Below are 21,652 nucleotides of genomic sequence, written 5' to 3'. Positions count from 1 at the left end.
GTTCGCAAAATTACGGGTGAAACCCAATCCGCAAGATCTATGGGCCGGACACGGATGGGATTCTCAAATCCGCACTTTTAGCGGTTTGGTTGCGGTTGGATTTTGAAATCCACGGATTCACCCACACCGTAAAAATTTAAACTTTTCCTAGTTTTCATTTTCATCAAACCAAAATGTTGTTGTAAAATTATATATGGAACACAAACTTTTCTATGTATCGTTCGATTTTACTGCACTACTTTGAAAACAACCAGAACTTATCAAATGACACCGAAGGGGTTCAACAGTCATCATTCCCTAGGAACTTGACAGCTCTGCCAGGATAAAGAGTTCGGATTTTGGGACTGAAATGCAACTTACAGCATGTTCAGTGTGAAATGAGCTCATACGTTAAGGTACATCAGGGAAGATAACCAGGTGAATTAAGTAAACCATGTTGCAATCCTACATTTACTAATCGCAGACTTGCAGTGAAGCAACATTATATAAGTCAATTTTTTCATCTCAAGTACAATATTAAGGCAATATCAGCTTACTGATATTGCTATTCATGTTTTTTCTTTAATCAAATAGCCAAATTGAGGAATTGTTTTCTCATTTATTGACTTAAGACGTTTTTAATGATTCATATTTTGCTATTCACGTTATTTTTTTTAACTAAATCCGCGGTTAATCCTCATCCGGTTCGTATTAGCCGTTGATCTGCGGATGTCAAATCCGCGGGTGAGGGCCGAACACGGTTGAATTTTCCAGATCCGCGACTTTGACGAATTGGACGCGGATGATCCTAATCCGCATCCGTCCGTCCGTTGCACACACCTAATTCTATATAAAACAAAATTTCTCATGAGAATGTCAATCCCATCTACATTAGGTTCTTGGGCATCATGGGCCCAATTGCTGAAATAACAAGGGAGCCATGGTTTAAAAAATGCCTTATAATTGAGTAATCACTACAAATCATCCAATCTCTCACAGATGAGTTGAGTTGAAATCTTCTTAAATGTAATTGCAGGCTATAATAACTGAGAAAGTCGTCTAATTATATTCATTTCAGTAAAATTTGTTACATACAATAAAGCCATAGATGTTAAATTAAGCATAACCATACAGTTTATTGCAGTGGGTGATTGCAAAGTAGAAAAAGACCACAATACAGCAAAGATCTTGTCAAATGTCAACAACATTACTTACATCCCCTTCATAATTTTATTATATGCCTCGAAAAGCAAACCCAAAATACATTACACTGTGGAGGCAAGTAAACCCAAGTCCGCACATTATATTTCTTCACAAATATAGGATCAAGAAGAGGATAATTCTTATTATGATAATCTTATCAATTTTGGTTACACAGCTCATGAATATATAGAGCACAATATTATGATAAAGTAAAGATCCTATATACTAGGAAACAATATATTATCCTTAAATAAGGATATATGTTAACACTCCCCCTCAAGTTGGTGCATAGATATCACACATGCCCAACTTGTCCAGAAAACTCAAGTATTTTTTGCATGACACACCATGTGTGAGAATATCTGCAAGTTGTTCTTCAGACCGAACCGGTGGCAGCTCAATAATGTTGTTGTCCAGCTTCTCTTTGATGAAGAACCTGTCAACCTCCACATGTTTAGTACGATCATGATGAACAGGATTATGAGCACTGTCACGCGCAGCTTTGTTATCACAATACAGAATAATAGGATCCTTGAGAGGAACCCCCAAATCCTTAAGGAGAAGCCTCAACCAAAAAGTTTCACAAATGCCATCTGCCACACCTCTGAATTCAGCCTCTGCGCTTGATCGTGTAACAATATTTTGTATCTTACTTCTCCAAGTAACTAATTTACCTCCCACAAAGGTAAAGTAGCCTGCAGTAGAACGTCTGCCATCTATTTATCCTGCATAGTCAGAATCTGTATATCCCACAACCTTTCTATAATCTTCATTTTTAGAGAATAAAATTCCTTTTCCAGGAGCAGACTTCAAATACCTCAAAATACGTAAAACTGCATCCATGTGTTGTTCACCTGGATTGTGCATGAATTGACTAACAACACTGAGTGCATAAGCAAGATCTGGCCTTGTGTGAGATAGATACATCAATCTCCCCACAAGTCTTTGATATCTCCTATTATCAGCAGGAACTTGATCAGGTTCAATACACAGGTTTACCTTTTCTTCTAAAGGTGTATGGATTGGCTGACATGCTGACATGGCCACTTCTTTTAGCAGATCAAGAACATATTTCCTTTGTGATAAGAAAATTCCTTCACTGGATCGAGAAACTTCAATCCCAAGGAAGTATTTCAATGAACCAAGATCTTTCATTTGAAATTCCTTTGATAAGTATCTTTGCAAAGATTTCCTCTCCTCTGGATCATTTCCTGTCACCACCATATCATCTACATATATGATAAGAGAAGTAATTTTATCCTTCCTTTTGTTTATGAACAAAGTATGATCAGAATTACGCTGACGGTATCCAAAGTTCCTCATAGATTTGGTGAATCTTCCAAGCCAGGCCCTTGGAGATTGTTTTAGTCCATACAATGACTTGTTTAGCTTACATACCTTCTTACCATGAGATCCTGGAACTGAAATACCAGGTGGGAGCTCCATGTAAACTTCTTCAGTTAATTCACCATGCAAGAAGGCATTCTTCACATCAAACTGTTGCAAAGGAAAATCCAAGTTTGCAGCAAGCGATAACAATACTCGTACTGTGTTGATTTTCGCTACTGGAGCAAAAGTTTATGTATAGTCGATACCATAAGTTTGGTTGTACCCTTTAGCAACTAATCTTGTTTTATAACGTTCAATGTCACCATTTGCTCTCCATTTTGGATCAACTAATGCTTCCTGCACATTGTTAGGAATAAAAACAGTAGATAGTTGATTCGCGGATGCCTTATTAGCTTTAGACAAACGATGATGAGAGACATAATGACTCATAGGGTACTTAACCTTACTAGAGATTTCAGGTTCATATATGGGTTTAGGAATACCTCTGTTTACACGTTGTGGAAGTTGTCTCCTAGATTCTTCAAGAACATCCGTAGCAGACGATTGGTTTGGTGTTTCATCTTCTTGAGGTAACGTAGATTCTGGAATCTCTTCTATCATAACCTCATCTTGAATCTCTATATCACGATCTAATATTGTACTTTCTGTTTCTTCTCATGAAGAACTTTCATCAACAGATTCTCTTACCATATCATCGGAGTTGACAATAACAGATACATCAATTTACGATATATCTTCATCATAGTTAAGAGTCTGAATTTCCTTATGGTACTCCCCCTGAAGTTCAGACTCACATGAAAAATACATAGTATCTTCATGAAATACAACATCCAAAGTAACAAACATTCTTTTGGTTGGAGGATGATAGCAACGGTATCCCTTTTTAGTTGTTGCATATCCCAAAAATACACACTTCAGAGCTCTAGGAGCCAACTTATCACATTGGTTCTTGTGCAGATGAACATAAGCTACACAACCAAACACATGAGGCGGCAGATTAGGAACAGTTGGAGCCACAACTGCTTCAGCAAGATCTTGATGGGGTGTTTGAAACACAGTGGTACCGGATGGCACTCGATTGATAAGATATGCTGCAGAAGTAAGTGCCTCTCCCCAATACATCAGTGGCATATGTGCTTCTATCAATGAAGCACGGACCACTTCCAGTAAGTGACGATTCTTTCTATCTGCTACTCCATTCTGCTGAGGCGTATTAGAGCAAGTAGTTTGATGAATAATCCCGTGTCCCTCAAAATAATGTTGAAGGTCAGAATCCATATATTCACCACCATTATCACTACGAAGTACTTGAATCTGTTTTTTGTACTGAGTGTTAATCATCTTATGGAACTTTTGAAACAAGGCGGTAACTTCACTTTTGTTTTTCATGAGACACACCCACGTCATTCTAGTGCAATCATCAATAAAAGTAACAAACCATCTTGAACCACCCAGGGTATTAGTTTTAGATGGCCCCCAAACATCAGAGTGTATGATCATAAAAGGAACTGGACTCTTATTGAATGATAATGGAAAAGAAGCACGATGGCTTTTTGCAAGTTCACATACTTCACAATGAAAACTAGAAATATCAAGTTTTGCAAACAAACTAGGAAATAATTTTTTTAAATAACCAAACGACGCATGTACCAATCGTCGATGCCATAATAAAATTTGAGGTTTTTGTCTCTTCCCCTCAGAACCATCAGCAAGAAGAGTTTGACGCATCTTATCCGAACTACTTGACACAAAATCCAGATAATACATCTTCACACGCTTAACACCATAACCAATCGTTTGCTTCGTTGTGATGTCCTTAAAAACACAACACTCAGGCCAAAATATCACTACACAATGTAAAGTATTAGTTATTTGGGAAAATGATAAGAGATTACAGTCTAATGTAAGAACTACTAAGACAGAATCTAAGTTTAAAGTTTCAGTGAGAGATATTGACCCTTCACCAGTAATTGGAGCTTGTGAGCCATTTGCAGTAGAGACTGTTTTTTGTAAGGATGGTTTAAGGGGAGAGATTTGTTTAGAATCACATGTCATTTGGTCTGTGACACCGGAATCAACTATCCATGAATTATTCGAAACAATTGAAGAAACATTTTAAAACTTACCATCGTTACCTGTCCTTGCTACTGATGCAGATATTACCATGGAATCCTTTCCTTTCTTTGTTGAAGCCATTGGAGCACCAGAATTTTTCTTTGTCTCCTTCTTCCTCTCCAGATGTTGATCCCACCAATCTGGATATCCAACCAACTCGAAACACATGTCAATTGTATGTCCAGATTTATTACAGTGTGTACACTTAAGTGATGACTTGTCCACCTCAGTCTTTGAGTATCTCTGAAAAGACCCTTTTTGATTGTACCGGTTTCGAGTTGCCATAGCAGCAGGTTCAACTTCTTCCGATTCTTTTGCCATCGTTGTACGTCGAACAGATTCACGACGAACGAGTGCATAACATGATTCCAATTCAGGAATAAGATCCTTTCTCAAGATTTCACCACGGATCTGTTCAAAACTTTCATTGAATCCAGCAAGGAATATATGCACCCTTAGGCGCTGAATTGATTTTCGATAGGCTTCAATATCATTAGAATTCTCCATAACCACCTTGTCATGATGATCCAACTCTCCAAATATTTCAGTTAGTTCTCCATAATAAATTGAGAGTGCTCTGCCATTTTGTTTTGCCGAAAACGCTCGTCGATTTAGAGTAAATACCTGCATCTCATCATCTCCATCATAAAAGGCTTTAGATAATGCATACCAAATCTCTCTAGCAGTAGGTAACCGAATATATCTCTTCATGATTTCAGGTGACATAGACATCAATAACCATCTCTTGACTTTTTTATTATCTGTGTGCCACTTCTCATATCTTGGATCTTCCTCGGTAGGTTTTCTTGTCCTTCCCATAATAAATGAGGTTTTTTCTTTTTCAGCAATATGCATCTCCATGATTTGTGACCACAAATCATATTTTGTTTCATCAAGAACATTCTCAGGCTTGAATACTGCACCTTAAGATTGAACGATAATAGGAGCAAATTTGTTTTCCATCTGCCCTTTTTGTTTTGATTTATTTTGGTATAATTCTGAATCACTACCCATGATTCAAGAACCCTATCTCTGATACCATCTTCACAAATATAGGATCAAGAAGAAGATAATTCTTATTATAATAATCTTATCAATTCTGGTTACACAGCTCATGAATATAAAGAGCCCAATATTATGATAAAGCAAAGATCCTATATACTAGGAAACAATATATTATCCTTAAATAAGGATATATATTAACAATATTGTCACAGACTTGCAGTCTTCTCCTGTTAGTTGGATGGGGATTTATCATTTTTGATAATCAAATGTAGAAAAAAGGATAATAAACGTACCAATAATGATTGTAAGACTTATAAACAATCATGATTAATGAAAAGGTTTCAACTGAAAGAACAATAGCAAGAAAATAATGGTCGTAATTTTTTCTGAAAATAATTGCGATGCTTGTTGTCATTGCGTCTTATTTAGTAAAGAGTCGAGTAGTCCAGTTAGCCATTAGAAGATCTTCTAAGATTAGTTTTTCTTTGGATCTTTTTACAACAAGGTCGATCTTATTTCCTTCAGAGGAAAAACTTTGTTGATTGTTGAAGAGATATGTTGGGGCATATAGGTTCGGATTTTGGTTCAGATTTGGATTCATGCTAACGAATGAATATGATTATATTTTGTATATTTTCTCGGGTATTCTTTCTCTCTTCATTGAACCGTAAATATAAAGGAAGATAATAGACGCCATATGTCACTACATGATTGGAGGGACACGAGGGTATATGCAAAAAGGGGACATGAGATCCGAAGCCGTCATCCAAGGGAAACTCATGCTCACCCCCAATCAGTTGTTATAATGCTAGTCTTACTCATGACAAGCCCAGTGCACGTACGTTGTACGTCGGCAAATGCCAGTTTTGTCATCTTTGTGTGCGTATTTTCTACCAATGTCTCATTATCACAATGCCAACACCAATAGTCCATGCTGTTAAGTCATGGCATCCTAAATTTCACTGGTCTAATCCCTAGAATTTTATACACCAATATCAGAAGCAACAAAAAAAACAGCTTTGCCAAATCCATTTTATGATGAACACAAAAACCTTGTCAAAAACAAAAATTAGACTTTAGGACTATATAAGCAACCAAAATCACATGTGTCCAAATCTGCCTACCGTTTCACAGTTTCTTAAATGCAAACGAAGTATTCTAATGGCCCGATCAACGGTGATAGGTCCTAATCATTTGAAGCCAAAATGAAGTTTGTTTGCTCAATGTAAAAACAGGTTCTTCAATTACTCTTTTCTGGACATAACCAGTCTGACATGGAATTCTACGAGGATTATAAATCACGAACCTGGTTGACAATCGTCCGTTGTAGGTCGCCACATTGGAAAACTTTTTATCATCATCTTCATTTTGATCCATCTCTAAGTATGGATCGAACACCACCTTGTCAATTGTCAAAGTTTCTAAAATAGTCCTCATCCTAACCATATTTCTCTCTTTAGCCTGTTGTTGGGTCCCTGAGAAGCGGTATCTGTCTGCGGTAGATTTATTGGCATCCCACTTGGTATTCCAAGATAGTCTTAAGCTTTCAAAATGGTCGTAAAATCATGACTGCAAAAAAAAAATTATAAATAAAAGATTAGACACAAATAAGTATAAAATTACAACAAATTTGGAACTAGAAAACAAAAATTACCTGGAGAAGACCAACATTCCCCTTAATTTGTGTTTGGTTCCACCTTGAAGCTTCGCAAAGGCTGTAAAGTATGTAAGAAAGGGTGGCGGTTCCCCACGAGTACTGTTGCAAAATATCATTATCATTATGCCAGTGAATACCAAATTTGATTATGCCCTTCCACAATATTAATCAATTTTTCATATGCTTATTACCAAACCTATCATCTTAGCCTTGCACCAACCAATTTGATCATCTTCTTCAATTATTCAATGCCTAGGCTAGTTTTCTCAATTTCTTATTTATTCAAGCTTTTCCTGATGATTGGAGTATCGATTTTTAACCTTAATGATGACTCTCATCATCGATAACGCCCTGAACTATCAAAATTTTGAATTCGAAAAGCTATAGATTTGAATCTTCAGATAATTTTTTTGAATTTGAAAATCTATATAATATATTTGAAATCAACTGCTTCTGTCAATCTAAGATAAGATGAAGTACACAAAAAGGTGCTAAACATTGAGATCTACATAAAAATTTAAAATTCCATCTTCACCAAAGTTCCCATATGCAAACTCTTTGGTTTTTACCTCAATTTAACTACAAGTTTTAATCGCTAACCTCAATTTAACTACAAGTTTCAATCGCTAGGTTTGTCTATATAAATTGATTTGTTTCAAGTGATAACGAAGTTCTCAACAACAAACATATTTTTGTTTAAAACTCAAGGAGTAATATAAACAATTCGAAGTTCTCAACAAAAAACATATTTTTGTTTAACAGTTAAGGAGTAGTATAAACAATTCCTTAATCTGGATGAATGATTATGATCATGATATATGATGTAGAACCCCATTACATCATATATTATGATCATGATATATGATGGAATCTTGACATGGTTTCCAGAAACACTCTTTGTGTTGTTCGTATTAAAGAGTTATTTTAGTAGACGACGTGAATAAGAAAGAAAAATAACTCTCCGCCACGACATTTTCCACGTCAAAATTAGAGCTGCACAAGATCCGCTCCCGAACCCGCCCGCACCTGATGAACCCGTGGATTTTTAAACCGAACCTGCCGTAGCGGGTTGGTAGCTGATTATGAATATAAAAACCCAATATAAATGGGTTGGTTATGATTTAAACCCCACCCACCCCCAAAAAACCCGATAAATACAAAACATTGAAATAAAGTTTATAAACTAATTTGTATGGATACTATTGAATAAATAAAAACATTCATGAAATATGTACAAACCACTGAGGTGAGAGAGAGAGCCACAAACATTTACAATCTCTACTACCGGGAAGGTTAATTCTAAAAATATGTTGACTCTCCTCTCTGAGACAAATATTTCAATTAAAAGATAAAAAGAATCACATTATCGAGCACGCGAATGAAAAATAGAATATCATCTAACTAAATCACCTTGCCAATGTTACAGTTTCTCTTGTTCTAACTTGTATTATAACTACAACTAAGACCTTTATGAACCTAATAAGTAACAGACTAACTCCTCTTTAACAAAATATGTTGAAACCACGACACGGTGAGCTAACTTCAAACTGCATATATCAACGTGCCTTGATTATAATGTGATCTACATAATATGGTAATCCATTATGCCATATCAACTTTGATAAGGAAATCAAGCATCACAAATAAGCTAGAGCCAGGTACCTAGAAAAAAGGCATTTCATAATCCAAAAAATTGCAGTTACATCATATCGGGTTAATGCGGGTTTAAACCCGAAACCGACCGATTCATAGTGGGTGGGTTAAAACCCGGACCGAGATTTAGGCGGGCGGAGATCGCTATCATTCAACTGTTATAGAGCGGTTTAAGTAGCACGATTGCCAGATTACCGGAAGGATACCGAATCGGCGAATCCTATATAAGACAAACCAAAAAAAGCATTGTCTCATATGTCCCACTAAAGTGATCCCCATATCGTATCAGCAATGTTGAAAGATTGTACGTAGGACAAAACATAATATGAAAAAGTGAAAAATACTATAACCCCCTACTGTATGGGTTCAATATATAGAAGCCCCACAAAATGGATCATTCACTATCAACTCCATTCTTTTACATTTTGATATTTTTAGGCCCAAAACTTTAGAATTCAGGGTCTGTTAATAAAGTTTTCAGCCATGGTAATTTGATAATACCAAGAATACCCCTAATTATATATATCTAATGGAATTAGCTAGAGGTTTTATTATCGGTTTCATTTTCTTTTTTCATTCTCTCTCTTTAGATGAAGCACACAGAGAAGATGTGATTTCTGATCGAAAATTTCAGCGAAAAAACCATTTCAAAACCTAGATCTAAGAATTACAGATCGGTTGAACTCATCATCAAAAGCTAGATTTAACATCAACGTCACTTGTTCTTGAAGATTTAGTGAAAGTTAATGAAAAAGTACGGTGAGAATCATCACCAGCAAATGAATCAGAAGATTCTCCTACAAAACAAGTAAGTTTCCTTTATCTTTAACATTTCAATTCAATAGGTAGATTCTTCGATTTTCAAATTTTTATTTCTGAAAAATAATTTTATGATTTTGATAACTTTTAAAAGCTTGATTTCATGTTAAATCTATTATTAAAATCATAATCAGAGTTAGGTCTGTTATAATGTCACATTAATCTAACTTTTGAGAGGAAAATTTTGAAAAAAAATTCAAGAAAAATTTCTAGGGTTCTTGAACAACAATCAATATATCTTTTAATCTGTTATCTCGATCAAAAATTGGTTTTCAGAGTTGAAATAAGTGAATCATTATCTCTTTTACCCATATATTTGATACAAATTTCATATACTTCGATTTTCGAACTGATTTTTGCTCATCTCTAATTTTATCTGTTTTTAACTAATAATTTTTAGTTCAATCTATATTTCCTTTAATTTTTCAAATTTAAGCAAAATGACGCAATACGATTTCAAGACTTAGATTATACATGTAATCGAAATTTTATCTCAATTTTGTCATCAGCTAATATCTCTTGTAGAGCGTCAATTACTGGTAATGGTGTTGTCAAATAATAGAAAAAAAATGGAAGAACAATGGGATGGAATGAAAAGTTACATATCAGTAGTCAATATACAGGTAAAGCAGATTAGGTTACTAAATTGTGGTTTTTGTCAAGTTTTTACGACTGGACATTGTTTTACTTTTTGATATTTATTTACTTAACTGAGAACAATTAGGACACATTTCAACATTCCGCAATTATCATATTTTGTTGTCCTGTGTATGCATTTTAACTAGTTGGTGGTTGTTGTTTTTTTCCTGCCAACTTGTTGTTTGATTTGAGTCTGATAATCAAGCTAAACATACTATAATATGTGTTCTTACTTTTCATATCTTTCTTTCTGTTCATTTGTGTGGTTCATTTTTGAAGTAGTTATGGTGGGTGGAAAGATTTCGTGTATTGATATGCTAGTGAAATGCTTCTTGTATGGCCTGTTGATATATCTTAATTTTGTAGGGGAAGTACAAAGTATACAATCTTTTCTCAGAGAGGCTATACGATCAACACTTATTGAGGGAAACGTGCAATGCTACTTGATTTTGTTTTAACCTCGTCCTATGCTAAGATAGTCAAAAGGATTATTTCCTTTCGGAATGGGGATAGACAAGTCAAGCGTACCGAGAATCATTCATTATGGTAGGCCACCTATATCTTTATATTTATCTCATCCCTACAGTAAGTATTTGATCATTTTATATAACAGGCATCTAAAGTTTTCTCTACACGTGTCAATTTTTTTTTTGCTCTACATTATGCTTTCTTTGATGACAGAGTTTGGAGGCATACCATCACTCTATCAGGAAGCAGGTCGAGCTGGAAGTGATGGAAAATAAGCAAATTGCAGTAAGTTCTATGCTCAACTTCATGCTTGCGCCATGGTAGTAAAGTATGTCTAGCTGTCTATCCAAGTAAACTGGCAATCACTTTTGGATGAGGAGTTCTCCTCTAAGATGTTTGTCGAGAAGTTTTTATATGAAGCACGAGAAAGTCGGAACACCTTTCATACAATACTGGTAAGTATGTTTAAGATGGTAGCATTTACATTTATTTTGGGATAGTATTCACATTTTTCATAAGATCTTCCGTGCAAAATCTATTTACCTTCTTAGTACAGAAGCAATATGCATATGTAAATTCCGATTACACAAGTCATGCGGAAGTGTAACTCCTAGTTACACATGCTATATACATGCGTAACTCTTATTTACACAAGCCAGATACATGTGTAACTCGCAGTTATACTCCTAATAGTCTTGTGTTGTCAATTTTTCATGTGATAAGTCACAATGGAGCCCAAAAATGTATTGGGAAAACAGTAGAAAAAATGCTTATCATGAACAATGAAAGTGGCATAACTAGTATCATTTCAGTGTCAAGAGATATTTACTGTGGTGTTTTTTTTTTAGCCGCCAAGGTTCGTCTGGAATGCACATGACATATATGTCCATGTCACTCAAAATTATTGTGAGGAACTATTTTTGTAATCAATTTAGCAAGTTAGACATGCGGAAGTGTAAATCCTAGTTACACATGCTATATACATGTGTAACTCTTATTTACACAAGCCAGATACATGTGTAACTTCCGATTACACAAGTCATGCGGAAGTGTAACTCCTAGTTACACATGCTATATACATGTGTAACTCTTATTTACACAAGCCAGATACATGTGTAACTCGCAGTTACACTCCTAATAGTCTTGTGTTTGTTACTTTTTTCCTGTGATAAGTCCCAACGGAGCCCAAAAAAGCACAGGGAAAACAGTAAAAAAAAATGCTTGCATGAATAATATCCAAGTCTGATGCATGTGTAACTCCTAATTACATTTAGAGATGGATTTGCTGATTTTATGTTGAAATATCCAAGTCTGATGCATGTGTAACTCCTAATTACATAATTCAGATGCATGTGTATCTGCAAGTTACACATGCTAATTAGATGTGTAACTTTTACTTACACATACTGATTTTGGGTACACATACCAATATGCATATGTAACTCCTAGTTACACTAGTCATATGCATGTATAACTGCTAGCTACACTAGCCAGATGAATGTGTATCTCCTAGTTACACATGTTATATGCATGTGTAACTCTCAGTTACACAATTCAGATGCATGTGTAACCGCTAGCTACACTAGTCAGATGCTTGTGAAACTGAAATATACATTGTTTTATGTACTGTTCATTTTAATCGTATAAATACTGATTGCTTGTTGTTATATTTCAGGTTTTAGATAACTTCATAAAAGCTAATTGCTTAAACGTGGTAATGGTCTCGCTGGAACTGGAGTTGACGCTGAATACACAAGTCAGATGCATGTGTAACTCTCAGTTACACTAGATAGACACATATGTAACTCTCAATTACACTAAACAGATGTGTGTGTAACTTCTAGTTACACATGATAAGAAATTATTGTAAATGAATATTAAAGTAATAACTGTATTTTTTTTTTTGTGTGTTTTTTTTGATGTCTATTTTTTTGCATATATATACAAGTGTAACTTTGCATTACACATATCATAAGGATGTGTAACTTCTGGTTACACATGCCATATGCATGTGTAACTTCTGTTTACACCTTCGCACTGTATTTTAATAATTTCGGGCCTAGATTTAATAATCTTGGGCCTAGATTTAAATTTTATTTAATTATGGGCTTGACAATATGCATAAGAGTATCAAAGTCTTTTAAAAACTCGGGGCCTAGATTTAAACTTTTTTTAATTAAGGGCCTCATATTATGGGTTATCCGTGGGTTGGGCCTGAGCCTAATTTTCCCTATGAAAAATGCTAGAAACCACGCTATTGTTGATCGCTAGTTTCACGCGTTCTTATGTGTCATGTAGATGTGGCTAGATTGGAAGGAATTTGTATCCATTCACTCCTCAGTAGTCGGTACTTGTGAGAGAAAAACAAATTTCATCTCAGCTTTATTGTTCTTTTTAAGCATTTTCAGCCTCATGTATTTCAGTGGAAGATTTTTTTATTTTTTTTCAATGATCCCTGTTTATCTCTTCCTATACAGTCTAGGATTTTTCCAGTAATATTAACCCCGATGATTGAATATGGAATTGTTATACTTCGATTCATTCCTTTAATTTGTTTGATCATCTTAAAAGAAAGAACAAAAAAATCAGGAATGGAGCTACACTTTCCCATTTAAATCCAGTTTGAGGAATCAAAAAAGCTTGATCAACCATGGCCCTAGTAATTACATTAACGAAAATTAATTATTTTCTGACTGAATCAACCACTTCTAAATTAATTTTCATGTTCCTTCCCTTAAAATAACCCAGAGAAAAATGAAAAAATTAATTAATTTCTGAATAATCAATGAAGAACGATCTACCACAGCTTAAATTACAAAATCAAATCGAGATTTGGAAACAATTTGAGAGAAAAATACTAGTACATGTTTCGTAGTTTGTTAATTGCAATTATGAACCCTGATTGCTTGTACTAGTATTGGTTATCAGTGATGGGTTTTATCAATTTGAAGGTTAATTAGTAAAGAAACAAAATACATAGAGAAGTGTTTTTTGTTTGATAAATGGGTTCTGATAAAAATTTGCAGTAAAGTTGGGAAACTAAGGTTTTCCATGTGAAATTGCAGAATCGGCTTTCATCAAACTCTTGATTATAAAAAAATTAGAAACAGAATATTCAGCAAGATCTCTGGATCTAACTACAGCTTCTATGGTCGATGATTTTAGAAGTTCATTTTTTTCCTCTTTTGATAATCACGATCCACAATCACAGGGGAGAAACTATCATTCTTGTTGATATATTGAAGACGAAGATGAGAGATCTACTTGTGAGATGTTGATTAAAGGTTGGTGTGTGGATGGGAAACTTGATCAGGCTAAAAGATTAGCTGGGGAGATTCATAGAGGAGGGTTTCAACTTGGAACGTCGGCTTATGATTCCATTCTGGATTGTGTCTGTAAGCTGTGTAGGAAAAAGGATAACTTTAGACTTCAATCCGAAGCTGAAAAGATTCTAGTTGAGATGGATTATGCAGGAGTACCTAGGAATGTCGAGACGTTTAATATATTGATCAACAATTTTTGCAAAATCAGGAGAACCGAAGTATCGGTTAAGCTGTTTGAAAGAATGGGGGAATGGGGATGTAGTCCAAATGCCGAAACTTATCTTTTACTTATAAAAAGTTTATATCAGGCGGCGAGAATTGGTGAAGGAGATGAAATGATTGACAAAATGAAATCTGCTGGATTTGGGGGTGGTCTTGATAGAAAGGCTTATTTTGGGTTTATAAAGGTTCTGTGTGGGATTGAAAGGATTGATCATGCAATGAAAGTTTTTGCTAAGATGAAGGCTGATGGGTTCGTACCTGGTATCAAGTCTTACGAGTTGTTGATTGAGAAATTGTGTTCTCATGGGCAGACTCACAGAGCGAGTCATCTCTCTAGTGAAGCAAAGTTGAAAGGCATACTTGTGGATCCCAAAGTGTATACATTGGATCCGAGATTCACTAAGAAGCCTAAGGTTGAGAAGACTGCTGTGAAGAAGAGGGAAACATTGCCTGAGAAAATGGCCAGGAAGAGGAAAACTCTTAAGAAGATAAATCTATGTTTTGTGAAGAAGCCAAAGAAAATGATGCGGAGAGCTTATTGATTGCAGTCTGGACTTAGCTAGCATTCCGGGGAGATGGCAGTGTCTTGAGAGGTATTACTCAATTGAGCAAAGCTTTTCTGGTGGTAATTTTTGTGTACTGTGCTTCATGTTGCTCTTGTCAACACTAAAATTCAAAATTTATTTTAGTTGATTTCTTTAGCCTTTTTTTTTGTGCAATTTTGACTGCTCACTGTGAAGGTAAGTGGTTACCACCCCTTGATAGGGTGATCAGGTAACTGCCTAGTTCAATAATCAAATGTAGAACTTTTTGGAAATGATCCGAGTTCATGACAAGAATAACAGTTTCCATTGTCACCAAAGAAAGAAAATAGACAGAGATATATGAGTTACTGATCTGGAAATTGATAGAAGAATTAAACTGTTCGTTAACTGAGTCACTGACACTGTAGGTTAAATTCAATGATAGTCAGAAAAAAATATTCAGACACTGGTTATCCTCAATGGACTTGGGGATTTTCAATGTGAACACCCATTTCAATTCACTTACTCTTTTTTTTTTCTTTTTTTTTTTGGAAATCGCCAATTCACTTACTTGATTAAATGTTAAAGTAAGTTTGAAATGATTGAGTCCCAGTTATTTCGGGTACATGCAAGTCATCCACCATATCTTTGTAGGGACACGTTATGAAATTTTTGGACTGTAGGAATTTCCACATTTATATTCAAGGATTGATGTCCATGTCCTCTGATCCACCTATAAAGAAGACTTGTTTATGTTGGTGACGATAGTGTTTAATGTTGCAAGGCTTTCAATATCTCAAAGCTATTTAGGCTGCTTGAATTGCTCGAGCTTGCACCATATAAATCAAAACATGAACCATGACTGCTCCCAAAGCCAACATACCTAGTTTGTTACAGAGCTAAAGAACGAGAGTATCATTTCCAAGTTCTTCAAGCTTGATAGAAACTCTTATTGAAGTAAGCCAAGTGATGATAATGTTTGTCAGTTACCTATACGATACGTCCATATCCTTCTGTTTTAGAACATTGTATCCTGCCCAACTGTTGTTTTTAGCATGCCTTCTCGGAGGTATTTCTCCACAAAATTAATAGTTCTATAAGTTGGAAGACAGAGAGTTGATCTCCCTCAGTACACAGATTTGGATGCAGTCTCAGGTGTTTCTCGTAAAGAGATGCTGTTCGGAAAGGTTGATAGGATTAGGGAGGCTGATTAGATTAGTGGGGCTCTAATTTAAATTTTCCGAAACCTTTTCTTTTATGATATTTCCTAGGTTTAAGAGCTCAAGCATTGCTATTGTTTATCACTTGGTGTGTATCACAAGCGCTTGTGAGTTTGCAATTGTATTCGCAAAATCTAGGTTTCCTTTTGCAAAACTGTTTCTTAAGCTCTTTTTGGTACTTGATTTCATAACTTATGGTTGTTACATGGTGCATCTCCTTTGGATCCTGCAGTTGTTCGTCTTTACTGCCTGATTTTATTCAGGTTCGCCGGCAATTGCAAAACTTAGACTTAGACAGAAAAAAGATAAGAGAAAAAGAACCAACTCACCAATCAGGTTTGTGGTCTGTAGGGTACTATTCTTGGTATTCTCCCACTAGATCACTAGCGCTTGCTGATGTCCATATTATCTTCCTCAGGATACCTTATGCACATTTGAGTGCATACTAAAACTCATTGTGTGATCCTTGATCTAATTAATTCATATTCGTCAGAATGATATCACAGTGCTGAATATAAAGGCGGTAGTGGATGGTGAAATGGCACTACAGTCATGATGTGGTCTATCATAGTTTATTGTTTCTGATTGTTGCGAACCATCTTTATGTAGATTCGAATATTATTCATTGTTGGAAGATGGTTAGAAATGGTGAACATTGCTCCATTTGGGTACCAGTGTGATATGATTGATGTTATTGTGTATCTTCGCGTATCTTCTTCTAGTGTGGAAATGTGATCATGCATATATATACCTTGAACTTTGTATCGGGTTTTTCTAGTGGTAGGATTTATGATTGAAACGGATTTCCCAGATGAAGATATGCTCCAAAGTCCAAACTCCTCCATCTGAGTAATATTTGTAGACATTAGTATTTTCATCATATATCTCTGCAAGTATACCAGTACCTGCCACTTCTAAGAGACCCGTAAAAGAAAGACAGAAACAGAGAAGCAAGCAGAAGAGAAATAGTTGTTGAGAGCAGAGGAGAAGAATTTTTTATCTGATGCTATGTCCAGGTATGCTTCCCAGCTGAATAAGGGTATCTTTGTTTCTTTTCATGGCAGACCGGACTTCCTAGCTAGTATAGAGGGGTCCTGTATTATTGCTTTAGATTCAAATAGTTGTCTAAAGGGCCTCTTTAGGTAAGTTCTAATCTTGTTCCTTTTTGAAGCTATCAATAAAAATTTATGACTTGGTTAAAAAGAATAGCTCGCAGTTGACTTTCTGACAAGTTATTACCAGGTGGAAAATGAAGTACAGTAAGTAAATTGTTACAGACACAAACAAGTAGTTGGAATTCGAATTTGGGAAGCAGCTTTTGTGTTTACTGGAGTTTCTGAAACGCCAGTACCAACCGCTTGTTCCTTGTATTCTGTAATGCACATCCATCCCTTCGCGTATTATGTCAACGATAACAATGGAAAATTGTGTGAGTTAACTGCGTGTTACCTGCCACTTTAGAGGTGGCGAGATGCAAGTCATGTGATTTTCAGTTTACCTACAGTTTCCACATTTTTTTAATCTGGAATTTCAGACTCAAACATGGTATGTAGCTGTTAAGAAGAATGCGAGCAAGCGGAAATGCTGGGGAAAACCTTATAAGAGTAGTTGAACTCGCCACTTACCGAATTGCCCAACACTAGTAAATTAATGTTATAGGTTTGATTTCGAATGCTTTCACGTGAAAAGAGATGCATATGCATCTTCTTCTTCAACGGTGAACATGAGCATTCCGGGTCCTAGGCAGTTTGTTTGTCTTGCTTGTTCTTTTTTTCCCAAATTTTCGTTATGTTTCGGATTAGGTGGAAAACTGTTCTAGAAGGAAACTCAAAATTAGAATCTAGCAATTATAATATCCGATCAGTGTGTGCGGTGCTGTTAGATTTCACGCATGGCCACTTTTATAAAAGCTGTGTGTTTTGTGCCCATAAAGATCTTGTGGTCCGGCATAAATTTCGATCAGCTTTAATAGTTTGGAAATTCGATGCAAGTTCGCACGCGAGTTGGCGTGCAGTTTTGCTCAAAAAACATTTCTATAAATTTGATTTTGGACTAATAGGTAAAGTTCGAAAATTGCCATTGAAATTTGATACGTGGGCATCATTCCAGAAAAGAAAGCGCGTGTTCTAATGCTCACACAACCAGGAGTTCACCTTTTGACACCGATCGTTGAACGGATTGCATACGTAGACAGCAGAACAGACAGGTTCCGATTTCAGATCAAACTGACCACTGACGGAATTCTTAACTGCAAGGAATGTTCAAGTTCAGCGTCTGCTTTTTGAAAGAGATATCCAATTTCCCTATCATTTATTTCAGTCTACATTTGCGCTCAACAAACAAAGGTTGGGGTATGCAGACCCTGAGATCCGTAGGTGCGTTCAACTACTGTGTTCCTTATGTAATGAAAAAATTTCAGTTTATTCTCCTCTGAATCACCATCAGTATTTATCGATACAGAAGATATCAATGCTCGTGGAGGAGTAAGGAAATCTATGCATATGCAAGCAGAAAGCAATAAGCCTGTTGGAATTCTTGACTCAGAAAGTAGTAGGGGCAAAAAAAAAAGAAACATATGATCAGTGATAGTACTGAATCACAATGTCGTTTAAAATTTAACAGGAAAGCGTTGTTTAATTATACTGTGTCCCAAAAAGTAACGAGATACAGGACTGGGAAAAAACCTACATGTACCCAGTGTCCCAATTTACTTTGGACTACTTTTACTTGCTTCATTAACAGGAAGGTATACCCCTTCTGCTGCCAACCATACATTATCAGCTCGCTTCTCTCTAACTCCGCAAACCTGTGCAGGATATATTAATACACATTATTAGGATTTTACTCGGGCCAAAAATTGTCAAACAACGGGGCGCAGATTGTTTACTGCAAAAACAAGATATCAAGAAAAAAACTTGTTTACCTCTTGCTGACCTCCAGCTATCCTGGTGTATTTCTTGTCATGACTATGCAAATAACCACCAGTGTCAACGTGTTGAAGTCTGACTCTTTGATCTTGCCTCCAGGTTTTACCTTTGCCTTCAATCTCAAGCCTATTTGATGACAAAGCAGGGAAACCAATAAACATAAATTAGCAACCAGATACACATTATGATAATTAGATTGATGATTAATGTAGATATCTCACTTCCAATAATCTCCAGTATCAGAGTTGCCCTCCCCTCCGAAGCAGCTAACCTGAGATTAGCAAATTGTGAGATTCATATATCTGACAATATATAATCGCAAAGAAGTCCTATAATGCTATACTTGGGTCACCATAGTTATGAACAAAATTAATAAGCATCATGTCCATTTACGGAACCAGTAACTGATATATATATACACGGCTTGAACTGGAAGGTGCAAAACAAATTGGCCATTTATATGTGTACTTTAGAACCAAAAAAGGATCCAGTTTTAGTGCAGAGGTTGATAAAGTACAATTAAACCTCTGCAAGAACATCGTATACCCTTTAACTTATTTAGACAAGTCCACAAAAAAGTTAATGCTAAGATTTACAGACAAACAACATTTATAATCAGAATTCTCTAGTTTACCAGTTACATGCTTTAGTACCACTTATGGCTATGCGAACATGAATATAAATGATTGTCACTGCAAGTTATTATATGATTATATAATGAGAACCACATAGAGATTACTATATATGCGAAACTACATATAACAGCGTTACATGGGAAAGGACATGGAAAGGTCGTGCATTTACCAACTTATTTATAGCAAAAGTTATGATTCGTGCAAGCAACCTAACAATGAATTATAGGAAATGAGTATAATATAACGCCAATTTATGATGGTTGCAAACACTAACCTCAAGGTTGCCTGAAATTGGAGATGCGTGCAAGTGGCTGTGAAGCCATTTTCGTGTCTTCATATGTTGCAACCTAACAACTGTTCCAGTCTTAATTGGATCACCTTGTTTGGCAGATGTATCAGGTTGAGGTCTCACAATCTACAACCAAACCATATAACCATAGAATTAGTGGTAAGATTAATGGTAAACGCCTCAATGCCTCAAGCAAGTAAACCAAACCAAGTAACAACCCAACAATGCATACCCAGTAGCTGTTAGAATCATCAACACTAGGGAAACCAGTAACAGACTGCTGTCCACTACCAGAACCATATGGTACATCATGTGAATGAAGCCTAAATTTAGTCTTCTCATGCATCAATTTCAAGGTTGATCCATAAGTAATCTGCCAAATTTTCACATTAAGATCCAAATTTTAGAAAAACATCCAAAAATCCAAAAAAAAAAAATCAATTTTTTTTGCCAAAATATCATACCTCAACACCTTCAGAGGCTGGAGTTGAAGAAGGTGTAGAAGCAGCAGAAATGTGATCAAATTCAATAATACCAAGGAAAAGAAATAGAGCTAAACAAAAGAAACCAATAGCCATAATGAGAAGGAGTGCAATGAACCAAGTAGATGCCCAAAACGGTAGATCGGATCTAAAGAGATTAGGTTTAATTGATTCTCTGTATATAATTCTTGTGGTTGTTGGTGTTGTTATTGAAGCTCCTCCAACTCCTGTAGGGTTTGTTGTTTCTTCAGAAGAAGGTTTAGGTTTTCTTCTCAGATTTGGTTGTGACGATGAAGAAGCCACGATTCGGTGTAGTTAAGGGCTCTCCAGAGCAATTTAGCTCCGGCGAGTCTAATAAGATTTGGGGATTTTAAGTTTTCGTTTGTGTTTCGGACTTTCCGTTCTTCTGCTTCTTCTTCTTGTTTGGGGAAGTCGCTAGTCAAATCTGCTTTAGATTCATGGCCTTGGGGACCTCCTCGTCTCCCCACGTCTAAAGAGTTAGATAAAACTAATCATGCTATGACACGTGTACAGTATTGTTGATGTGGCAAGCTTAGATTCGAAGGCATGACTTGGATTTTTATGGCGAAAAATGGCACGACGCAATACTGAAATGGGAACCCCATGGAAGAGGACTTTGGAACGGGGCTTAACGTATAAAAGGGGTGGTACTTCGTAGTACTTGTCTGAACGTGGAAATGGAGTTGTGTTATTGTGAGAAATTTTGATCTATCTAAACAAATGAAAGAATTTTAAGCTCACGACCCAAACCAGTGGCCGAACCGGGTATTAAAACTGCCGAGGGCCAAAAAAATTTAGTGTAAACATGTGGACTAAATGCATATTATTAGTGGTCTAAATAAAAAATTTAGGACAAATATAAGGATGGTTTTATGATTTTTCTAGTTTTAGAGGAGGCTAGAGCCAAGGTTAGTCAATTCTTGGCTCCGCCCCTGATCCAAACGGATATAATGGCATGAACTTAGAAGATTCTATTAGAGATCATATGGTGTTCATCGACTCAGCAACGTTTAACATTGCTAATGAGGTGTCAGAACCAAAATCCATATAAGACACAAGATTTTTAGTTTGTCATATATAGATTTTGGTACCCTCCTGTTTGTGGGTGAAAACCGCTTCTA

At 35.9% G+C, this 21,652-nt stretch overlaps 2 protein-coding genes across 2 annotated transcripts; one reads left to right on the top strand and one right to left on the bottom strand.

The window, feature by feature from the left end:
* Nucleotides 1-13,221: 13,221 nt before the first annotated feature.
* Nucleotides 13,222-15,127, top strand: LOC113278454 (pentatricopeptide repeat-containing protein PNM1, mitochondrial-like). The gene has a single exon (XM_026527285.1). It carries the CDS (start codon nt 14,160-14,162, stop codon nt 14,973-14,975), a length of 816 nt encoding a protein of 271 aa, XP_026383070.1. The 5' UTR covers nt 13,222-14,159; the 3' UTR covers nt 14,976-15,127.
* Nucleotides 15,128-18,679: 3,552 nt separating this feature from the next.
* Nucleotides 18,680-20,958, bottom strand: LOC113284267 (stromal cell-derived factor 2-like protein). Its single transcript, XM_026533687.1, has 6 exons — nt 20,493-20,958; nt 20,261-20,401; nt 20,014-20,154; nt 19,326-19,375; nt 19,101-19,230; nt 18,680-18,983 (listed from the first exon to the last, which is right to left on the bottom strand). Exons 1-6 carry the CDS (start codon nt 20,604-20,606, stop codon nt 18,885-18,887), a joined length of 675 nt encoding a protein of 224 aa, XP_026389472.1. The 5' UTR covers nt 20,607-20,958; the 3' UTR covers nt 18,680-18,884.
* Nucleotides 20,959-21,652: the final 694 nt, after the last annotated feature.

The sequence above is a fragment of the Papaver somniferum genome, chromosome 5 (assembly GCF_003573695.1).
Source record: "Papaver somniferum cultivar HN1 chromosome 5, ASM357369v1, whole genome shotgun sequence".
NCBI classification, from domain to species: Eukaryota; Viridiplantae; Streptophyta; class Magnoliopsida; order Ranunculales; family Papaveraceae; genus Papaver; species Papaver somniferum.
The sequence above is the reverse complement of the archived record's forward strand: the minus strand, read 5'-3'. Positions and strand labels throughout refer to the sequence as shown.